The sequence below is a fragment of the Lycium barbarum genome, chromosome 11 (assembly GCF_019175385.1).
Source record: "Lycium barbarum isolate Lr01 chromosome 11, ASM1917538v2, whole genome shotgun sequence".
In the NCBI taxonomy this organism is placed as follows: Eukaryota; Viridiplantae; Streptophyta; class Magnoliopsida; order Solanales; family Solanaceae; genus Lycium; species Lycium barbarum.
In genome coordinates, this window is record NC_083347.1 from 25,952,360 (window position 1) to 25,976,948 (window position 24,589).

The 24,589-nt window shown below is 36.9% G+C and overlaps 1 protein-coding gene across 4 annotated transcripts; it reads left to right on the plus strand.

The window, feature by feature from the left end:
• Nucleotides 1–687: 687 nt before the first annotated feature.
• Nucleotides 688–23,820, plus strand: LOC132616621 (rRNA (cytosine-C(5))-methyltransferase NOP2C). Of its 4 annotated transcripts, none has more exons than XM_060331161.1 (13): nt 688–831; nt 1,412–1,530; nt 2,948–3,308; nt 4,682–4,829; nt 5,686–5,823; nt 7,609–7,671; nt 8,853–8,974; nt 11,124–11,334; nt 13,939–14,150; nt 15,069–15,169; nt 22,339–22,420; nt 22,604–22,665; nt 23,383–23,820. In XM_060331161.1, exons 1-13 carry the CDS (start codon nt 760–762, stop codon nt 23,495–23,497), a joined length of 1,806 nt encoding a protein of 601 aa, XP_060187144.1. In that variant the 5' UTR covers nt 688–759; the 3' UTR covers nt 23,498–23,820. The 4 variants fall into 4 exon arrangements, with proteins under 4 accessions (XP_060187144.1, XP_060187145.1, XP_060187147.1 ...); XM_060331162.1 differs by having other exon boundaries at nt 13,945–14,150; XM_060331163.1 differs by having other exon boundaries at nt 725–831; nt 1,405–1,530.
• Nucleotides 23,821–24,589: the final 769 nt, after the last annotated feature.

Genomic DNA, 24,589 nt, shown 5'->3' on the forward strand with positions numbered 1-24,589 from the left:
AATTAAAATATCTGCGTTTATATTTTGAGTTTGCATGGGCCTCATGAAACTAGTTGATTTATAATGATTGAAATACCTTCGCTAAACGTCCTTTTTCTTGTAGTAAGTTTTACAAAAAAGAAAACCTTTAATCAAATCATTAATTGTTGTATTATGGCTTATGATTATATTTTAGCTTGTCATAAAATAATTTATATTATAAAATCTTATCTAATTAATTTTGCATTAAAAATAAAGAGGCTTACATTATTTTTGTATTTGAACCAATTTCATATTAGAATCTTTTTTTTTTTTTTTAAATGTTCTTATCAGTGTAAGCAACTTTAAGAGCAATTAATTCATTGTAATTTTTTTTTTTTTTATTAGCAACACCTTTTCGCTAAAATTAGTTTTAACATTTTTACCCAAACACGTAACTGCTTATTTATTAAACAAAAAGAACTAAAAATATCACTAGCATATAGAAAATTGCTCCCAAATACCTCCAACACCCAACCTATTTTTTAGCTAAAAAATATCTCTCACACTAACACCCTAAACCTTATGAAGATTTTTAATTTTAATAAGTTAAGTTACTTATTATAATGACCACATATATTATTTAATTTAAAATTAAACCCACTGACTCTTAAATTAACATGAGCATGACCCGAGTTCTTATAAGATGACCCGAGAATAGATGTTGCGGGTTGGTATATAAACATCGCAATGCGGTGGGAAACACTTTTCCCCCTCCCTCCAACCTTTGACGTTGAATGAATGCCGAAAGGGAGGGACTACTTCATCAAAGCCATTTCTAGAACCTTCTTCAGCAACACTCCCGTTTCTCAGGTAACTAAACACACTCTTTTCTCCGCTCTAATCACACTCTTTCACATTGATAGCCTCTTTGGCCAAGCTTTTACCAGGTCAAAACTGCTCATTTTTTCCAAAAAAAAGTGCTTATTTTTTTAAAAAGTGAGTGTGTTTGGTCAAGCTTTTATGGAAATTAAGCGCTTCCAGGAGCAGTAGGTGTTGTTTTTCAGAAGCTAAAAGAAGTACTAACTTTTTTGTAACACCATCTTTTTGAAAAATACTTTTCAAAATAAGTGATTTTAGAAGTTTAACCAATCACTAATTGCAGCTCAAAAGTGTTTTCTAGATTAATTGGCCAAACACAAACTTTCTTTTCAACAAAAGTAATTTTTTGGAAAACATTTTTCAAAATAAGCCCCGACTTACTATACGCTTTGTATTGCTTGTCCTTGCCTCTCTACCTCTTGAGGTAGGGGTAAGGTCTGCGTACACTCTACCCTCCCAGAACTTACTTTGTGAGATTTCACTGGGTATGTTGTTGTTGTACTTTTCAAAATAAGCGATTTTAGAAGCTATATTATACATAAAACTGTGGTGACATTGTGCAAGTGTACAGATGGATCAATCGACGCGTTACCGTTTCGGTCCAACTTTGAAATGGAATCCTATGGTTGAAGAATACTTCATCAAAGCTTACGGAGCTGATCATTTCTCTCGTATTTCCACTGCTCTCGCGTATGCTATTTGCCTCATCTACCTTCTTTTTGAGCTTTTCATATACGTACTATTACCAATTTACCATCCATCACATCCAATTTACACCTTTTATATTGTTATGTACTCCCTCCGTCCATATTTACTTGTCCTCCATACTAAAAATAGATGTCCACTTTTACTTGCCCAGTTTAGAAAACCAAGATAGAATTTAACACAAAGTTCTAAATTTATTACTATAATCACTTCTCAATGCATTTCCCAAAACATTGCATTTATTATATTCGAAGGGTGATATAGTAAATTTTTCATTCTATTTTTGGCTCCTTAATAGGCGTGCCAATTCAATACATGACAAGTGAAAATGGACGGAGGGAGTATCTATCAGATAACTTGTAGTTTTAACTTGAGTTCTACATTGAATTGATTAAAAGTAGTTCTTGGATTTGCTTAAATAGAGTTGAGCTCAATAGGAGGACATGACCCTTGATATGAGGGTGTGGAGGTTGAGGATTCGGATAGAAGGCTAGTAGTAGGTAGTTTCGCCTTTTGCTTTTCCTTACCAATAGTAACAGTATTATTTTCAGTATTCTTATTATTTTGTTTTATTATTTCCGTATTTCTCATTCTTAGTTTTCTATTACTACTTGTTGTCTCTTATTCTCTTATGCTTCATTTTTATTACTATGTTGCTGTTGTTTCCGCTTATGTTTCCATAAATGCCGTTTTTATGCTTTCCTTGAGCTGAGGGTCTATCAGAAACAACTTATCTGCTTGCACAAGGTGGGGTTAAGGTCTGGGTACACTCCACCCTCTCCAGACCCCACTTGTGGGATTAAATTGGGTATGTTGTTGTTTTTGTAGAGTTGAGCTCAATCTCTGTGTTTGTAGATCCTGGTATTCAGTATTACAAATCAATGCCAAGCGATATAGGCAAAAATGAGGTTGAGAAAAAGAAGAGATTAATAAAAGTAGACTATTAGTAGTTAAATTCATTATTCATGTTGCTTCCCAGTACTTCCTTGTTCAATAAATAGAAGATGCTTTGAAGAAAAGTTGGAGAGTATAGCTGTTGTCAAATTCAAATTTATGAAAAATTCATTCTATTGGCACAAAGGGAGTTTTGCTACTGCACTATCTGACGTATAGATTGTTAGAATCTTTCACTATGTGATTCACACAAGTCCAGAATTTTATACTTTTATCAGTATCATCTTGGTACTAAAAGTTGAACAGAATATTTTCTATACCGTTAACAAAATAAGTACTTCCTCTTTTGTTATGATTTCTTCTTGTTTACACCTGTGTGTCTAAACATGTTTCTTTGCTTCGTTTGTGATATTTGAATGCCTTAACTGTAGGCATGAAAAGTGTCACTTATATTTCCTTTACATGTAGGTGTTTCCTTCTAACATTCAAATTATAATGCTTTTCTAAGGCGTCCATCATGTTACTCTTGTATCCGGGTGAATACGCTCAAATCAACAAGTGATGCTGTTATCAAGAAGCTTTTGGAAATTTTTAAGGAAAGAGGAGTGCTCGATGTCGTAGTTCAAGAATCTGCTACTACATTGGAGCCAGATAATTGTTGTAAGGCAACCCTAGAATGCACTGGAAGTGCAGAATCTCTTAAGGCCATCAAAAGTATCTCAAAGTGTCAATATCCTGGCTTGGACTATGTAGTATTTGTTAAAGGTACAGGACCGCATGCTATTCATTATGGGGACAACGAAGGCAAACCTCTTAAGGAGGTAATTGTGAGCCGAAAGTGTGCAGAGGCAGTTCTTCGTGGTGCCCAAGTGAGTGAGTTTTTCCGCAGTTATATAAACCCGCTTGGCTATAGGAATTCATTTTGAGTTGAATTGTAGAAGTTCATTGTCTTTCTCCCGAGTCAATATGGATAGTAGGTACATTTCAACCTTTAGATAGAAGGATGAAAAAATGCCAAATCATGATGGTGTTTCCAACTTTTACCAATTGATGTGTTGTGTGTTTAAGCTATCTATATTGCTTCTTAGGTATGTGCATGCAAATGCATAATGCTGTTTTGGTATTTGAGAGTGTCCAAGAGTTGTTTGCTTTTACCTATTATCTTCTCTATCATGTTAAAACACTTGACTGTTTACACGACAACATACATGCCTTTGCTTTCAACAACATTATAGCCTAAACCCTGGGCTAATAAGACAAAGAAATGGGGAGCTATTACTCTTGGCATTACTTGGACTATACATGGAAAGAAAGAAAAAAGAGGTGTTTTGAAGGCAAAAAGGAGCAGTTGCAGTCTGAAATAGAGCTGTTTGCACCACTTGCACTATTGGGAAGATGGAAATGTTGTTTTGAAGTAGATAACATAGTGGACATGCTAGACTGCTTAGGATTTTAGTGAATAAAGCCAGCATTTTCTCTGTACTTTCACAGTATCACCTTGATACTAATTTAATAAAATCTTACCTTATTAAAAGAAAGTAACAAGGATTAGTTGAATGAGGGATAAAGAGACTGATAGAGAGGGAATGACCCATAAATCATTGGTTGACCTTCCCTTGAACCAGTGACGGTGCCCTCAGCCGAGCTGTTTAGGTTTTGGAATTCCATCTCTAGTTCTATTTGGAAGTATTTTCAGAAAGTACACTGGAAAAGATTTTATAAAGAAAAAGGAAAAAGAAGAAAAAAATCATAATAGAAGAAAGAACTGTGCTGTTGCATAAACTGGATGACTTCTAAGAATTAAGGTCATGCAATCATGTGATTATCATATTTGGTGATTTATTCTTCTCTTCTTTGTGTTCTTAATTTATCCTGTCTTACTCAGGGGTGTAAATTTTGATTGATACTTCAAGTAGTAACTTACCCTTCTTCTCCATCTATGCACTGTTTAATCTGGAGCTATGTAATAGGCTCATACCTTTGTCAGGATAAGTGACGTATTGACCTTCAATATCACTTGATGTTATGAAATAGTTTTCTGTCTATAGGGGCACAAATATACCTACAGGAGAAACATATCTCTGCAGGTCGGCAATATTACCAAAAGATGGTATTGGAACACCAGAAGATCTTTCTTCTTTGATTTGCTGGAATCTTTTTGTAAAGAGTGCATGTACTTTAGTTAAATTACAAATGAATACCCTCCACATTAAATCTTACCATTTACTTATCATGTTCCCAGGTTTATGTGCCTGGTGTTTTGGCATGCAGTGCTCATGTTGAAACAGGTGATGCAGTTGCAGTTTCAGTTGCTGTGGAACAGTCTAGTCCAGATGGTGGATGGGGTGTTGCAATCACACGTGGGACTGTTCTACAAGGATCACAAGAAGGTAAACTAACTTCTTCATTTGCACCTTTTCATATCTACTAAAGTCTTCTTTCTGAAATCTTATTCTGTTGACCCCAAAGGCATTAATATGTTTTCTCTGTGGAAAAGCTTGCCGAGGACTTACTATTTCTTTGACATAAACTTGACATGTGCATGTAACTGCAGAATACATTTTGGTCTTGCTTCTGGCTTTTCCTCATTTTCACTTTTGCTCAACTATGACAGGGCATCAATAAGTTAATCATTTAGTATGGGTAACACCTGTCTCAATTAGTAGTTAGAGCTGGGGGTAAGCCAGTTGTTTTCAACGTAGAAAAGGTTCATATGATGGGGTGACGTGAATGTGCTTAATACACATAATTCAGATAGTTAATTCTCAAATGAATGAGAAATTCCTTAATGTGATAATCATTTTGACTCCTTATTTCGGTGAGTTTCTTACCAATGAAATACTAATTTTGCAGTAAGATATTTAGTAACTTATTTTGAACCTTTGGCTTCATTTCACACTGATGTACTCCTCCGAAAGGATTTTAATGTTACCAGACTATCCTCCTTATCACATGGTTATGGTGGGATATACTGCATTTTTATGGTTAAATACCTAGATGATTTTTCATCTAGTCTGATTTTGTGGATATAAGTTTGCTATGGTCTCTTTTCTTTATAACTTGTAAAAAAAAGTATGGTATGATCTTTCTGTAATTTACACTATATCTGCTTGATTTGTCCAAATATTGTCTCCTCTCTTACACAATCAACTTTTGCAGTATATAAATCTATTTCATCTTTATATTATTGCTAAGCTTTATCACATCCTTGCCGCCAATAGAGTGACCAATCTCAGTTTTGATTAGATCCTTATTATTTTGAAAGAGATGGCTACTACATTGGCCAAGCAACAGCAATGATGTCAAGAGCTGGGATGTTTCGTGTATCTGAAGGAGTTGCGGTGGATATGAAGGAAAGAGTATTTAGACTACCCTCCTTTTATGGTATAAGTTTCTCGCCTTTTCCAATGTTATTGAAATCATTTACAGGATATTATGTGCATATATTTTTATGGCACACTCGGTTTATCCCACCTGATGATGAGAATTTGCTTCAACTTAATAAATCTTGTTATCATCTAGTTTTAAAGAATGTTTACAGTCGAGCGTTTTTAAAGTTGCTACTTAATTCTAGTCTGACGAGGGTATCTCTGCCTTTCTGTATACAGGATTTGCCCCCATTATGAATGAAATTATTTCTTAATTGATAAAAAAAGGGTGTGTCTGGCTTTTTTCTTTGGGTAACTGTATCAATTACGGTTCCTGTTTCTCATCCCTGTCAAGAATTAATGTGGGACAACAGATGCTTTGAAGGAATCTCAACTCCTATTTGCTCTCTAAAGTCTAGGTGTTTAGTTAGTCTTTTTAGTTGGCATTTTTTTGCCCCTGTAAACAATGTGGGTAACTTTCTAGATTTTATCAGCTCCTTTTCTCTAGTTCAGTAGAGATAGGATATCTTTAGATTGTTCTACAGGTTTTGCCAAGCTTGCCAGCTTTTCCCATCTGTAACCTTGCATCTTCTTGATGTTTTACTAATGAATTTTATTACTTTACCAAAAAAAAAAAAAAAGAATTAATGTGGGACATTCACACTATTAGCTAATATTTTAAGTCTAAGTCATGGTTCTGAACTGGGAATGAGGTTAACTTTAACATACTCAAGTTTGCAACGGCAGAAATGATGTAAGATGTCTGTGATAATCAGAAGTGCTAATATGGCGTTTGTTCGTTCGTTTGGTTCATAGGCCTTAGAGTATAGTAACAGTTGATTTACCTCCTTCGTGATGACTGATTAGATGTCATCCATTTATCAAGAAAGTAGAATAGATAATTTATTTCCGTGTGATTTTACTAACTCCGTGTCAGAAGCTTTAGTTTTTTACCTTTCTAAATTACCGTGATTAGAATGTAGAGAATTTTCTGGCCATCCTGGAAGGCAAATAAAGACCAAATTTTTGTTAGACCCAGGATTGAATCTACATGAATGATATTTTGCCGATAGACACCTTTTCAAGCTCTCTCTGAATATATTTGTCGTGATAGTCAGTTGCCTAATCATTTTCCTGAGAATGGACAAGGGGAGAATTAGTCCCATTAGTGGTCGAAAAGTAGTGTACATAATGATTTCTGGTCAGTCGCTAAACAATATAGGTTTCCATTGCGAGACAGAGACATTAAAGGCTTTGGTCATTTTAAGAAGGTAAGGCTCTTTGGAGGGATGCCATATTTGCAAAGCTTCAACTCAGTTGGTTAGTGCCGACAATATTACAAATCACTATTTTCCTGCAGATAGTGCTTCGTGCTTCGCTAGATGCTATTGCCACTTTCTTTACTTATCAAAAAAAGATGTTATTGCCACTTTCTTTGAAGGAAATGGAATGTTTAGTAGTAGTCTAGAGCTTTTAAGGGTGCAAAAAGAATGGGGAAGTCCATTAAGTTAAACTTTTGCTGTTATCAGTGTACTTGGGAGTTCTTCTCTGATCTTTAAAAGTATCTTAATTTATGAAAAAGGAAACACTTCGTGCACTTGTCATCTCCATGAATGATTTTGTCAGTGTTGTCTATTATCTTTTTGCACCGTGGTTTTCTGAATATGAAAGAAATAGTGAAAAGGAAACATTATACACACTTGAATATACTCCAAGTGAGTTGGATTGTCTGTGAATAGCAACTTGTTTTAGCAGTCGTGAGTACATGTGGTGGTGTTTGATTATAATATCTTGCTTTCAGATTTGCTTGAGGGTGAGATTTTTCTTCAGAACCTGCCAAGCATAATAACTGCACATGCCTTAGGTATGTTCATAATTTCTCAGACTTTTTTCTTGTGTAACGGTGACTGGGTGAGTCCGTATCATTTCATTATATGCAAAATAGAGATTCTTACGGTGACTCATGGATTTTGAACTTTTTTCCTTTTTCCTTCTTATATGCTGCAAGGTTTGAAGTATCCATATTGTATGAACAATGAGTTTGCATTAGTTTAAGTGCCAGTTTAAATTTGAAGGGGAACGGTAAAAAATAATTTGGTTGATCATTACGCTTTAAGATCAAAAGATGTAATCGGTAAGTTGATTAAATGGATTATGCTGTTTTCAGTTTGCTCTGAAAGATGAAACTCTGGCATTAATTTCTCTGAGAATGAGACATAATCCTCTGAAAGTACAGCAAAACGAAGAAGTCTTCCTATAATTTATACTCCCTCTGTTTCATTTTATGTGAATCATTTGACTGGGCACGGAGTTTAAGAAAAAAGAGAAGACTTTGAAACTTGTGTTGTTAAATGAGTCACATATATATGTTGTGCGGCTATAAATCATTGCTATAGAAAGGGGTCATTCTTTTTGACACGGACTAACAAGGAAATATGTTCGCATAAATTGAAACGGAGGGAGTATCTCTCAACATCTGACCTAAGGTAGTGCTGCATCAGTTCATCCTTGATTAAATACTCGCTTTCTTTGATACTGATATCAGTAGTATCGAATAACAAGCTTCACCATCCCTTGTACTAACCCCTTTTACTCTTGTAAATTCTACTATACATAGCTATCATTGATCGAGAGCGATGCTGTCCAACTTGAACATCAGCTTAAAAAAGGCCACTCAGAGAGTAACTCCTGAATGCCGATAAAGTGTTGCATTTGCAGGCACTTGCTAGCAAATGCACGTTATGTCCTGACTGGTGATTAAGCTATTGTTTTTGCTGGATATCATAATCTATAGCCTAATATTTTATCGCGTGGAAATGGAATTTTAGTTTTGTGATACGATACCTTGCTCTACATCCTGCATTTGTGATAACTTGAACATATATTCCCCTTTCTTTTTATGCATGAAGTTTCTTCTTCTTTTGTCTTTCCTTCAACACTCTAATACAACCTATCACGTAAGTTCTGCGAACAATAGCTTGGTTAAATGAGTATTTTTCTCATCTCCAATGACATGTTTCTTCTTCCCACAACAAATTTTCCTAGATCCTCAACCAGGAGAGAGAATATTGGACATGTGTGCAGCTCCAGGGGGGAAAACCACAGCAATAGCAAGCCTTATGAAGGACAAAGGGGAGGTTGTTGCTGTTGACAGATCTCATAATAAGGTGCACCTTCTGAACTTGGCAGGTGATTATTAGTGTATTATTGTCTATAATATTTGACACATCTTTAACTTCACAGCATTTTGTAATCCTTGGTGCTAACCGAAATGATTTTACATGAAGGTTATCACCTGGGTTAAAGGTGTCCTTAAATTGCTGGGACTTGCACCATGGCAGTCTGATCCATTCATTGATTTTGAGTATTTGCTTAAGAATGGTGTAGCATTTTACATTGAGTAATAGAAACAATGACATGTAAGCTGACATATCCCTTACTTGAAGCAAATTTATTCAATGGCATACACCTTATATAGGTGACACTTGTTCAGGTGCTGCTTTGGCGACTTTGAGAAATCTAGGTATCACTAGCCTATGATTGGCAGTGGAAGAATTAGCCTTTATGGAGTGATTTAGGTGCATATTTTATAAGTCTGTGGAGATGTCAGCTTACCTGCCCCATAATGAAGGAGCTCATTATATTCCCCTTCAGATAAAGAAAGCCCTTGGTTACCAGCAGTGGCACTTTGAGCAACTTGAACATTTTTGGATGGTCGACAATGTAAAGTATACCATAGTGCATGAGTGTGTCCCATCCTGTTACAATAACTACACTTGGGGTCTAGATATTAAAAACGACTCCTCTTTGATTCTCCATAGTCTGAGATATCTGAGTTTTCATTCTCTGAGATACAAGAACAGAGGAGTCAATGGTCGGTGACGAGATCATCGTGTGACTAGATAGCACAACAAGGCGAAGTATTCGAGAGAGTTCATCCACAGTAGGCACAATAGGACTTGCCAAAATGTGATCACATATCAAATCAAGGTCATTAGGAAGTCCAATAAGTGTAAGAATTTAGAAACATTTTTTGTTATTCATGTTGTTTTTCAACACTAGTAGTGAGTAGTGACTGATATCAACTTTCCAAATTCCTCCATGGTTCCCTATGCCAATCCCAAATAAGAAGACATCTAATTTCTGCTTCCTTAGTTAGTCATCTGATATGACATCATAGAAACGAGATATGCCATTAATGTATAAAGTATGAGCCTTTTCCAAACTTAATAACATGTATGGAATGGACAAAACAAGGGTATCAACTTGCAATCAATAGATTGCCACAAATGACTGCACAACTGAGCATCAACCTTCCCCATTGTGCTCAGGCCTTCTCATCACCCTGGCTTCCCTTTTTGGTTAAGTGATCTTGGACACTGTTCTTTGGAACTAAAAACAGCGAACCTGAAAGACATGGTTGGATTGAAGAGAGTTCTAGGCAAACAAAATAGTAAACAATCAAGATTCAGGAAGGAAACAGTATCAGTTCTGCCTAAAAACCCGTCGAAGAGTGGCTTAAACTGCTAGTGTTCTGCAAAAGTGACCTGAAATAAAATCTGAAGAGTATAGATTGTTCAGGCGACACCCACAGTAAAAGGAGAAACCGAGAAGCCTATGGACCTGGAGAACAAGTTTGTGGAGAGTGAAAATATGACCAGATCTGTAAATTTAGTTGTCGGAACTGGAGATGGGTGGACTCAGGTAAGAATCACCGGGCGTCTCCCAAGAACCTCAGATCAGAGGTTTGATGTAGCTGGAAAAGAAGGCTCGGAAACTGTCCCAGATGTAGCTTACTACCGCATAACGAGGGTTTCTCCCCAACGCTAGAATACCATGTGAGAAATAAAGGCATGAGAGACAGTATTATTGAGATGTGTGTTGACAATTGTCTTACACTGAACCCTTTTTTACATCCATACTTTCCACATTACACAGCACATGTTTTTCCAATGTGGGCACTAAGTATAATATACATACAAACTACCTAACAGAACTCTTATTGCCAAAGCCTTCCAGCCTTGATAGGAAAGCCTACCTAATGCTTATATTTGAGGTTAAAAGCACATTCATTTGCGGGTAAACGCCTTCTGCTCCAAATACTCATACCTCATCATGTCATAACTCATAATTAGTAAATAAAGAACTTGAGAAGTACATAAAAAGTATATCCTGTGTCTAAGAAGAAACTGTAAATTTTTACATTTTTCCAGTCCAGAATTCAAACTTCTTTCCACTTTTTGAATTGTACAGAAGAGGGCCAAATTTTGGTGGTCCATTTCTTTGAAGAGTTCTAATTTTGTTACAATTATGCAGGTGCTTGGAATTCAGAAATTGGCGGCTGAGATGGGTTTAAGCTGTATAACTACATATAAGCTTGATGCACTGAAGTCTGTTTGCCATGGAGCTGAATCTGATAGTTTGCCTAACACATGCAGTGTTGAGGATGTTCAAAATACGCGAACAACACATTTATTATCCACTGTTATAGATGAATTTGATGCAAAGTTGCTATCGGAAAAGAATTGTGAGTAGTTCGAAATCTTTCGATTTGATCATGATATTTTTCAGTTTGGTGATGTGTTGATAATGTTGTATTTTGTGTGTTGTATAATCTATTTAAAAAGAACGGTCTTTGGTGTCTCTTTTAGCCTGTAAGAGGTTTTGGTATCTCCCCCTTGTTTGTCTTTTGGGATCTCCTGAAACAAGGAGCGTCGTAACTAGTGGTTCCACTAGATTGATGTGCGTTGGCATATGTTTCTCAGATATGGGTGCAGGTATGAGATACGGGGGTGGATCTAGATGTCAAATTCGCCATCACATGAATTTTTGTGATTTTGGGGTATGGATCTGAGTGCTGATGCGGGTGTTGGGGGTACCGCTAATAAATATAATTATAGAAGAATAATATGTAGGATCTATCCCGTTTCTTGTTTCCTGATGTTGGGCCCCCAAATCAGAAATTGCCAATACTCCAAATGTCCAGCCTTGGGCGTGAGGTTGGGTGTTGAAAGAGTTCCACATTGGATGAAAAGGGGATGTGTGGTCTCCTTATATGGTCTTGGAGAATCCTCCCGTCATGAGCTAGATTTTGGGGTTGAGTTAGGCTCAAGATTCAGTTCTTTACGGAGTTACTTAAAACTGTTGAAAATAACTTTTTTTTTTTGTTAAGAAGGTGATTTAAATCCATTCCTATTTAATTAATGGGTGTGGGTGTGCGCTGGATTTGGTCAACTTAACTTAGGTGCATTGGCTACACATATGGCCAAAAAGTATAGGTTAATTCAATATTTGGGTTGAATTTAGGTTGATGTCATATATATGTTCACATACAACACTAAAACCCTTTGCAATTATACGAGGTAACCTACCTAATAAAATATTACTAAGTAGGCGTTTGACCATGCAATTTGGAGCTTAAATTTGAAGTTTTGATTTGAAATCAGTGTTTGTTTATGACATTTGAACAAAATTTCAACTTCAATTTGAAATTTTGATTTCAAATCCCAAATTCTACTAAAAGGTAGGATTTCAATTTTTTTTTTTTTTTTTTTAAAACTTGACCCAAAGTCTGTACTTTGCAAAAAAGGACCTTAATTTTAAGTTTTGCAAAAAAAAAAGACCTATGTTCGACGTGAAGAGATTGCCCGAACCATGTGGGAGGATTATATTAAAGAATAGCTGCTTACTACTATTGTTGATTTATTGGACCAGTGGATCTTTATAAAATTATTCGAAAGTTTGTAATAAATAATCACAAGCATTTATTTATAAAAGGAACATGGAAATATACGATTTGTTGATGGCTACGCCTTAGGATATTCTAATACCTTGTGTATGAAGTATGGTTTGCTTATTTGGTAAGATTGTAAGACTTGGAGAAATTTTGATAGTTTTCACAAATTGTGGCGTTTTCATGTTTATGAGAAGGAGGACAACCTTTGAGACCCAAATTGCTCAAATCAACCTGATTATAGATCATGATTTGAGGTCATGGCCAAACGGGCCCAGTGTTTTGCATTGAATTTAAGTATACTAGCTTTAGTTTAATAACTTCAATTGCTTGTCGAAATATGCACTTATATATGGTCGTTAATAGGCTAGGCATAAATCGATATGCTGAAATTGAAATAAAAATGAAATAAGAAGAGGAGCCAATTAGATACAAATAATGAATCGTAATAGAAATAGAAAATAAAGTTCAGGTTCGAATTCCATAGAATAGATAATACGGATGGGATTGTCTATAATGATAGACAAATGAAAGACTTTGTCAAGATTCTGATTCATCCACTTGAGATTTTTAAATGAAAATAGGTTGGGTGAGCTTGCAAATTCACTCAGTCTCATTGAATAAGTAAACAATTGAATTGGTTCAAGGGGTTGGTTTACTTTTGGGCATGCTTCGTTTTCTTTACTCTTCTTCTTCGGACACATTTGGCATGGTGCTAGAACCTTGTTCAGAGATGTTTTTGCTGGTATTGACCCAGATTTAGATGCTCAAGTCGAATTTGGAGCATTCCAAAAACTTGGAGATCCAACTACAAAAAGACAGGCAGCCTATATATATTGGTTGTATCTCAACATTCGTAGCCATACTCCTTCTGTATCCACGAAAACTAAGATTGTGATGATATTGAGTCTGACTACTAGATATGCACCCGAGTCGGGTGCCAACACCCATATCCAAGCAACATAGGTGACAGGCCATAAACTATTACAAGAATGGAACTTATCCTTGGGCATCTGATGGGTCACTTTCGGGCATGTACACGGATTATTTTGGGCTAGTGTACAGTGATGGGTTTATTTGGGCATAGCCCCAATCAGTCCATGAATAAAATAATTCATGCCAACCCATTATCTTTGGACGGGTTGGGCGGGTTATAAGATGTTGGTGGTCAGTTTTGCCACCCCTACATCTACATGTGTGTATATAAACAGCAGATATTTATTTGGTTAAAATTTTTAATATAAGTTGCTTGATCAGACTGGTTTGATAGTCTTTTGAAGAATGCTAGCTCATGCTCTTAATTCAAGGACATTTTCACAAGATCATATTCTGTCAATTCAGTATAAAAATGTTTACTGAAAGTTCTAGTTAACTAGAGTAACTAAACAAATCTCTCAGTCAAAGATTTGCAGCTGAAGGATGGTCAGTACACTAGTAAAGCTGAACTACGGAAACGTATCAGGCAACTAAAAAATGGGCCAGGAAGGAATCACACTGCAGGTGGGAGGGTTGAAAAGTCTAGAGGTTTTTCTCCCAATAGCTTTGATCGTGTGCTGCTTGATGCTCCTTGCTCTGCATTAGGTTTAAGACCTCGTCTCTTTGCTGGAGAGGTAAGTTAGCTTCTGAATTATCTCATTTCCATTGTATTTTTGCTCCTTTTTTCCTTTTATAAGACTAGTATTCTTACTCTTTTTTCTATGCTAAAAGTTTATCTACCATTTTATTTGATTGGAGTATGGATGAAATAGCATGTTCTGCTTATTTAGGAATGGTTATAAGGTGCACGGAGATAATCAGATAAAAGTAGATGGAAAGAGAGAAGATAAAACTGGATGTCTTTTTGGGACTATTGTATGGTACATAGAGAGCAAAAAATGGCTTACACTGTTCTCCTTAAATAGACAAGCACAATTGCTTGTGTTTAGTAATTGAGAATAAGTGTTGCTATAGAAGACGATTATGAAAGGAAGTGGGATTGTATATGCCTAACTTATCAATTTTCTTTTTGTGTATGCCTTATTTTATTTTAAATTAACATTTTTTTTGTTAAGGAAAAAGGTGAAATTTAATCATAGAAAAGTTATATAAAGAAAAAATAAGGCATACACAGTAAAAAGATGACTTGGTTAAGTACCCAAATCAAATGATTCATTCCATGAATTTTATTAAGGGTGGATCAGTAGCTTTTAATTCCCTCCATGCCTTTCATATTCCATGTCTATCTGAATAATTATTAGTCATACTTCACTAATCCAATGACATGCAGATGTTCTTCGACATCCTATTTTCTATTTGACGATGAAATTGAAAGTTTCTTTCTTGTTCAGAGGTTTCTGATGGGCTGGGTTGGGGGCGATGCTCTTGATTATCTACACCACTTTTAATCAGAACAAGTTTATTCCTTGTTCCTGCTTCATATTTCAACACTACTACTCTAAAGTGTATCCCCTTTACATTGTAAATGAGAAGAGATTTCTGTTGTTATATTCAGGACAACTAATTCATAAAATGTCTCTTGTTGTATCCAGGACACAATTGATTCCTTGAGGAGTGATGCCAAATATCAGAGAAAAATGTTTGACCAAGCTGTTCAGCTTGTTCGCCCAGGTGGAGTCATTGTCTATTCCACGTAAGTACAAACATGTATCTGAACTTTCTTTAATGAGACTCGAGACTAATTTCGGTATTGAGATTATTACGCATATTTCATCACTGCTTTTGTTGAGTCAGATTTTTTTTTTTTGAAACTGGTAACTTTTTCTATATTTCATATGTAGCAAACAGTACTTAGGTAGTACTGAAACCGTATTTACAAGAAAGTCTAACTTTTACTGCCCTCTCTCTATATTGTATCTAAAACATCAATTATAGTGACAGTATCATTAGAGTAGATCTGATTGCACCAAAAACACAACAGCAAAATAAAGCTTAACTTGATCTTCTGCACCCCATTCTCCACATTGTCAAAACATCTGGAGTTTCTCTCCTTCCAAATTGTCCACCAAATGCAAGCAGGGATAATTCTCCATCTAGTCCTGTCCTTTGCCTGTAAGCCTGTTTCCTCCCAGCTTTTAAGAGCATCTGTAACCTTCCCAGGCATGGTCCAGGAAATGCCTTTGAGATTAAGAATAATTCCCCATAGATGAGCTGTTATCTTACAGTGAAGGAAAAGATGGTTAACTGTCTCTGATGTTTCCCCACACAAAAAGCATCTGGAACATAAAATGAAACCTCTTTTCATCAAATTATCTTGTGTAAGAGCTGCTTCTTTAGCCAGTAGCCACACAAAACAGGCAACTTTGTGAGGAATTTTTGTTTTCCAGATGTGTTTCCAAGGCCAGTTGGCTATCTGCTGATTGGAATGATTCATCAACTTGTAAGCTGCATTAATTTTGAATAAACCCTTACTGCTGCCTTGCCACCATAATACATCTTCGCCTGTCTGTAGTCCACTAAACTGCTCTAGTGTACTAAAGAATTCAACCACTCTTTGCACTTCCCAGTCATTGATATGTCTTCTAAAAATGATGTTCCATCCTTGAGGTGTCCACATCTCTGCTATAGTCCTTTGCTGGTTTAGAACTATATTGAAGATATCTGGGAAGACCACATCTAATCTGCCAACTTCATGTCAATTTTCCTTCCAAAAGCTAGTTTTACTCCCATCAAACACTTTGATCTTTGAATTATACCTCAACTCACTCCACAGTGTTCTAATGGATCTCCATAGGCTAACCCCAAATGGTGTAGTGACCTCCTTAGTCATCCATTTGTCTTCCTGTTCATACTTTGCTTTAATAATATTCCCCCAAAGGAGTTGATTCTTGTTGGTGAACTTCCACAACCATTTCATTCCAAGAGCTTCACTCTGAATCTTCAAGTTCTTGATCCCTAACCCTCCAAGATTCTTGCCAAAAGTGATTGCTTTCCACTTAACCAAGTGGTAACCTTTCTTTTCTTTGTTCCCATGCCATAAAAAATGCCTTAAAAAATTCCTCCTGATGCTATCCAACCTATTGATGACCCCTGTTGGGATGGGGAACAAGGACATCATGTATGTTGGAAGTGCATCAAGTACTGAGTTGATAAAGAGTCAATCTACCACCCATAGACAGATATTGGGTCTTCCACCTGGCCAATTTCTTTTCACACTTCTCAATGACATTGTTCCAAATTTCTACTGACTTAGATTTGGCTCCTAAAGGCATTCCAAGATATATTGTTGGTAAGGTGCCTACTTCACCACCCAGAACAGCAGCTAACAGGTCCATGTTTGCAACTTCATTAATAGGGTAAAGGAAACTTTTCCTCCAGTTGATATGCAAGCCAGATATTCCTTCAAAAAGAACCAGAATCACCCTAAGATATCTCAATTGATCCTCTTCAGCATCACAGAATATGAGAGTATCATCAGCATATTGTAAATGAGTCACCTCTAATCTGTCATTGCCAATTCTAGCTACATCAAAGCCTTTTATCCATCCATTCAGATTGGCTGTTTTAATCATATTATTAAGGCCTTCCATAGCAATCACAAACAGAAAAGGTGATAAAGGGTCACCTTGCCTGAGTCCCCTTTGTGCTTTGAAAAACCCCGCTGGAGAGCCATTTATAAGGACTGAAAAGCTAGCAGTAGAGATGCAGAATTTAATCCAGTGTATCCATTTTTGACCAAAACCCATCCTTAACTCCAATTAACATGGTCATAAGCCTTTTCAATATCAAGTTTGCACAAGATACCAGGTTTCTTTTGTTTCAACCTAGAGTCAACTGCTTCATTAGCTACGAGGACAGCATCCATGATCTGTCTACCTTTAATGAAAGCCATTTGTTGAGAATCCACCAATTTTGAGATCACTCCTTTTAATCTCTTTGTCAAAACTTTGGAGAACAATTTGTAGATGCTACCTATCAAGCTGATAGGCCTGAAATCCCTTAGTTCCTTAGCACCTTTCTTCTTAGGAATGAGAGCAATAAATGTTGCATTGAAGCTTCTTTCAAAGACTTCTTTGTCATAGAAGTTTTGAAAAACATTCATGATGTCCTGCTTCACTATCTCCCAACACTTGATGAAGAACCCCATAGTAAAGCCATCCGGGCCAGGTGCTTTATCTATTGCACACAACTTCAAGCACCTTAGCACTTCACTCTCATCAAAGCTACCTTGTAGAGAATCCTTATCCTCCTCAGATAAGACTGGGCAATTGTCATAATGGCATGTAGGTCTCCACTGAGTAGTTTCTTTGTACAGTTTCTGATGGTAAGCAATAATTTCCTCTTCTATTCTAGGTGGCTCCTCTGTTAATTCTCCCTGGATCATCAGTTGGTCAATATTGTTGAATCTTTTATGTGCATTTGCCACTTTGTGAAAAAACTTTGTGTTCCTGTCACCTTCTCTCAACCATAGGGCCCTAGATTTTTGTCTCCATGAGATTTCCTCATTTTTTATCAACTCCTCGTACTCCATGAACAGTGCTGCCTTCTTTACAGTTTCTTCCTCTGTTAAAACTCTATCTCCCAGCACCTCATCCAGTTCTGCCATTTGGCTTAACATATTCTCCTTTGATGACCCAGATTTCCTGTCTCACTTCTGCTCCAGTCCTTGAGTTTTGATTTGAGAGCTTTTAATTTACAAGCCAGTACATAGTCAGGCATGCCTGAAAAACTAAAAGAGCTCCACCATTCTTGGACTCTGTCATTGAAACCAGTTGTTCCTAGCCACCAGTTCTCAAACTTGAAATAGTTTTTGCTCCTGTTCCACGTGCCCCCCTTTAAAGCTAGTGGAATGTGATCAAATACTAATCTTTGTAGGGGAATCTGTTTTATATTACTAAAACTGTCATCCACTCCTCAAAAATCAGGAACCTATCAATTCTGGAAGCTCTATCTTGATTATCCCCTTTGAACCATGTGTAGTTACCATCTTCTAATTGTAGATCAATTAAGTTCATGTCTTCAATGAAATCAGAAAATTCCACCATACTCCTTGTTCTTCTCCTACAATTTCTTTTTTCTGAGATGAATCTGGCGACATTAAAGTCTCCACAAACAGCCCAAGGCCCTTCCATCAATCCCCGGACTGCACCAACCTCGTCCCACACTGTCTTTCTTTCGATGTAGTTATTTGGAGCATAGACCCCAGTTATATGACATGAAAAGTTCTGAAGTTGTGCTTCAAACTTGCACGTCAAAGTATAGCTACCAATTTCCAAAACTTCCCCTTCCATCTTCTGCAATCCCACATCATCATGATACCCCCTCTAGTGCCACTAGCCTCCAAGTAAGCAAATTTGATCCATCTTCCTCCCTATACTTGTTTGACAATATCTCTAATGTCCCCCTCTAGTTTAGTCTCCTGGAGGCATATGATATCTGCCTTCCAGTCAACTACCAAACTCTGCACAATTCTCCTTTTATCCCTGTCATTCAATCCCCTCACATTCCAAGAAACTATTTTGAACTGCATGGATCCACGTTAAGTATCTTGCTCCCCTTACTCCTTTCCCCCTTTGCTCTTGAATTTAACATCAAAAGTAAGTAGACCTTTTAATTCTTGTGCCCCTTTGAATCTTGTCTTTTGCGCACACTGTCAGACTCCATCCTTCTAGCTTGTCTGCAACTATCTACTTGTAACAACAATTCCAAGGCCTCCTCTTCATGCCCCTGGAAATCTGCCCCTAGTAATTGCCCAGTTTGATCATATTTTGTTGAACCCAAACTGATGTCTCCCTTTCTTTGTCATGAATGGCTTGTTGTTGCTGAATGAGAAGAGGTTCAGCCTCTTCTACTTCCCAATTTTCTATAGCTGTGATTGAATTTTGTTGGGCTAATTCCATAGTTTGATCTTCCATATCCCTGCTCTCATCTTCTCTTTCCTCCAAAGATTCTGTTGCCCCATTTAAACCTTGAGAAGTTCCCCCAAAACCAGCCTCTGTTGTTATCGCAGTTATCTCTGCATTATTTACTTGATATTCTGCACTTTGAAGCTTTGCAGGCTCCGGCTTTTGAATGGAATAAGGTTCCAGTACTTCAACAAAGTGATCGCTGAAGAGATGTTGTGAATTGAGGCCTTGTAAGTCATTAAAAATGACTTGGCCTGCAAAGTCTGGCCCAAAATATTTATTAAAAGCTGCCTCCTTATTGGGCTCAACCTGCTGGCCCACTTCTGTTATTTCATTTAAATCAACCACATGCTCCTCACGTGCATATGTTTTCAAAAAAACCTCAGCAGTAGAAGAAGTACCACCCACGTGGTCTCTGTCTTTGAAATCCCTGTAAAAAGGGGATTTTTGTACTTCAACGCAGTTGGTAACCCTATTTGCCTGATGGGTAAAAGCAATAACTGGTTCTTGCTCTGTTTCTTCTTCTCCGATGCCTCCTTCTGCTAATTCCGGTGATAATTCGTATCTTGTCTTGCTTTCCGGCCAGATTGGAATGTGGTGAGTGAATCCATTACGAGTTATGGACACCTCTCTTGGCATATTCCTCCCATCGTTCCTTACCAGAATTCTGGCCCATTTTAGATGATTCTTGAGCTCTGTTTCTTCTTCTGTTGCCATCCATCCTCCACACAACTCCCCTATTTCTTGAAAATTTTTCTGCAACCGCAGATGAAGAGGAATTCCGACCGCTTTAATCCAGGTTTCCTTGATTTCAACAGAGTTTGAAATACTGCCCGCCATAGGATTCCACCATTCTAATTGCAACCTGAGCTTTTTCCAAAACCATTGCCCATGAATGGTCCTCTCCGCCATGTATCTATTAGGGAATTCGAATAAGAACAAATCCCCGTACATCTCATAGATGTTCACCCCAAAAACATTTTTCCAAGTTGAAGTTGACCACCTTCTTATATCAGCAAGTGTGGGTCTTTCCTTAGCCTCGTCTCCAAAACACCCCACTAAACATCTCTTCAGAAGCCCTTTCTCTTGTCCTGCAGCAGCTTCAGAGATGACAATGTTTCCACTGTTACTAGTCACCTCTGCTTTACGAAGACTCTTAGTCTGCCATTTACTATCTTGTACAGCCTTCACATACGGGTAGTTGGCCTCAGTTAATCTCGGGGGAGCAGCCAATGCTACTTTTTTGGAGCATTTAATAAAGTTGTTGATCTTAAATGCTATCTCATTCCAACTTGCATTCAAGACTGGTTCAGGAATAATAAGTACTGATCTTCCTCCACCATTCAAGGACAGAATGCTCATGTATCTCCCATGCTCATTAAATTTCCTGGTGCAAAAGTGCTCTGAGTCTTGCTCTGAGAATTTCCATCTCCTAACCACTCTTTTCTGGTCCTTTGAAGCCTCTGTAAGAGTAAAGCAAATCCATTCCATGATCTTGCTGCTGATGGTTGATCTCCTCATCATTTTGCGACTTCTCTCCACCCATTCGTACCATTCTGAGTTGCTGGCAGACCACCTGGTGATATCAAAAGATTTGAACCCAGCGTTAAAATAAATCCTGTTCTCCCCCATTCCAAAAGCTGGAGAGAGAAGCTAAGAAAGATGAGGGAAGCAACCACAGAAGGTGAGTCCCTGAGAAAAGAAGAGAAGAATGAGAGGAGAAGAAAGAGAAGAAAGAGAAGAAAAAGAGGTATCTCTGGTGGAAGAATACCGGAGAAAGAGAGATTCTCCCTCCTAGAGGGAAGGAGAGAGAAGAGTCTCGAAAAGAGTGCCTGAGAGCATTTTTTGTAAGATCATTTTGTGTCTAGTGCAATTTTTTGAGTCAGAATTATCATTCCATCTGTCCTTTTTCTTCCTGACTGACCTTTATACCAGCTGTACATCTCTTTATCTTAATCTAAACTTCTCTCCTTTTGGATCATTCAAATGTCTAACTGCCTGTTCTGCAGTCGTCGTACAAATAAATAATTAGGACAGCAAAAGTTACATTATAAGAAATCAAATTCACAGATGTTCTGAGTGTGATGCATGAATCTAATACAAAATATTTTCTCTTATTTCTGAATCCTGCATGGAGGAGATTGAAAGAACGTCTAGTTGTGCTAAAGTCATCCCATAGGTTATTCACCAGGTGCTAAATTCTGTGTGAATATAACATGCAGATCGTGATGCTACCTTTTTTTCCCCTCCAGAGAAAATTCATTGGGTTTGTGCGCACTTGCTATATCTCCATCTCCATCTCCAAAAGAGATGACTATCTTTTTGGTTAGAGAAATCTTGAGTGTGGTAGTGCATGTCTTAGTGAATGGAGTTCTTAGTTTCTGACAGTAGTACCTCCTTGTTTCACCTATTGTTTTGCACATTATTTAAGTAGCGTTGTCAAAGGCTCATTTTAGACGTGCTTAAGTTCTAATTTGAGTAGAGTGATACTAAACAATAAATTTGATTAGCAGAAGATATATTAATTGTTAAGGAAACCATTATGAATAAGATTATTACTTTTTTCTTGCACTACATAAATATTTTTATTTTTTCTTCACTGCTTCCTTTCTTAACTAAAGCCCACATTTCCGCTGCACTTAAAGCCCAATGGACCTGGAGCACTTTCTAATGCTTTCGCCTATGACAACACTGTATGCAAGACAAGCATTTAAATGCATTTTATTATGTTAAACTTTATGAGACATAATATAATTAAGTAAATAAAAGTGTACTCTTTCCTACACTTAAAACTTTTAGATGAGATGGTTACACACTTCAGCAGATTGGTCGATTGATTCTTCCATTACTTAGTCATATGTTTAATAGCATCCACAACTGATGTTACTAGTTCCAGCTTCAATACTTTGTCATGTTTAATAGCATGAACAACTGATGTTACTGGTTCCAACTTCAGATGTACGATAAACCCTGGTGAGAATGAAGCTTTAGTACGATATGCATTGAACACATATGAGTTTCTCTCGTTGGCATCTCAGGTTAGCTTAAAAGCTTGTATATTTATGTAAAAGAATAATCTAGTGGAATGATATTAAAGGAACTGTTTGCTGTGTAGATATCATTGACGATGTCTGATTAATACTTTTCATAGATATACTTATCAATTTTTTCTAACTTACCATCGATCTTACATATTTTTCTAACTCTTGTATGTCTTTCAGCATCCAAAAATTGGAGGACCCGGCCTTACTGGTAGTTGTCAATTGCCTGATGGATTTGTTGAGTAAGCATCTTGCCATTTCATAGTATTTGCTTTGCAAGACTTATTTATCAATTGCGTGTTGAAAACCTGTATAAGTATATACCTGTGACAGGTGCTTTAGCTAAGTTAATCTTATTTTTTTTTTGTTCTGCAGTCGTTTTCATCTGTTCTTATAAGATGGATGTGTTAGTGTCTATTGAGTAATTTCTAAAGTAAATAAGGTGAAGCTTGAAGGTCGGTCTCTTTGAATTTGTTCCGTCAGTGGAGAAAAATATGTGTCTTGGGTTGTGATACTGATGTAAGACGTGAAGACCGAGGCACTCGTTCCTTTGCTTGATGGTATATAGGATGAGTTATGATTCAAATGTTTGGATAGTATAGGAGAGTGTCGCTAATTGTTTCTTGCTTTCGTACAGTTTCTGTTTGTCAATATGTGGGTGCATACCCAAAAAAAGCTAACCAAAAAAAAGATCAAGAAAGAACCTTTGAGTTATGTCTATTTTTCTGAATTTTAACTGCCAATACTAGTGGGTAAAAGGAAATTAAATTTAGGAACAGAATTTCTGCAATGGATGTACATTTATCTAAATGCTAGTAGTTTTTTCATCTTCACTCTAAGAACTGCTTCCAAAAACATCACCGTTAGATGCTGTTTCATGTATGGAAACGCACTATTATAGTGTTGCATTATATCATTAGTGGTGGTATTGACATCTCTGCTGCTTCTAAATTCTCCAGGGAATGGTTAAAGCCCGGTGAGGAAAATCTCGTTCAGAGGTTTGATCCGTCATCCGACCTTGATACGATAGGATTTTTCATAGCAAAGTTCAGCGTTGGACCCAAAAACATCTGAGTTGAATGTGATACAACTCTCGGGATAGGTAATTTGGCAATGAATTTATATGAGCTTCGGCGATGGAAGTCCAAGCCTCCCAGTTCCTCTCTTGTTGTACCCTCGTTGACAATCACATGCTGGAATATAGGTTGCAGAATCAGTTAGTGTAACTATGAATGCCAGATAGACTAGGTAGATACTACTATTAGTCCTGTAAGAGATAACCGACAATCTTATATTCAGTTGGTAGTTAAACTCTACTATTGCCAAATTCTTCAACCTCCAATGATCAAAGATATTTCAACCTTGCACATTGGTCATGAAAAACTTGGTTTATGATTCTCACGCGGTTGACCAATTTATGGGACTTTCTCATTTATCCCTGCAGTGATTTTATTTTTAAACATCTCACTGATTGCAATGAAAAGCTCTTGATTGTAATTCTAACATTTTAAGCATTATGTTGGCTTCATTGGAGACTGCTGAATTTGCTACTTCGGCTTTGAAGATTGGGACATTATTGAGCAAAAGAAAAATTAAACACATAGGGGTACCAAGAGCCCAAAAGAGGCCATTTGGATTATCTTTGGCTTGATTTAACTTCAAGTTTAAATAGTTTGACACTACTTAAATCTTTTGTTCTTTTAACCTCTTTTTAATTATTTGTTCATTTAACCGGAGTCCAATTTAACATAGCCTAGAAGGCCATGTATGTGATTCCAATGGTCTTTTTTAGTTTGAACCGGGGGTAGGGGGGTTTGTTTTCTTCTTGGAAGCTTTATCATCTGAAGGAAATGCATTGTACAAGTGGGGGCAAATGCTCCTATTAAAAACACTTTTGCTTTATTTGGATATGGCTTTGTTAATTCATCAAGGCTGTCCACCCCAAGTAGTCATTTCGATTCTCGTCAAAAGAAACATGTTACATATTTGTTCGATTTCAATCAGAGCTGAATTGCAATCAATATTTTCTTTCGTTTTGGACAATTGGACTTCTCGAAGGTCTTCAAGTAATAGTGTGTCTTTACCAGATAGTGTCATTTTTAAGTCTCGAAATCGTTGGACGCTGGTGAGAGGCTGAGAGCTTGAGAACGAGAGGGAAATTTCAGG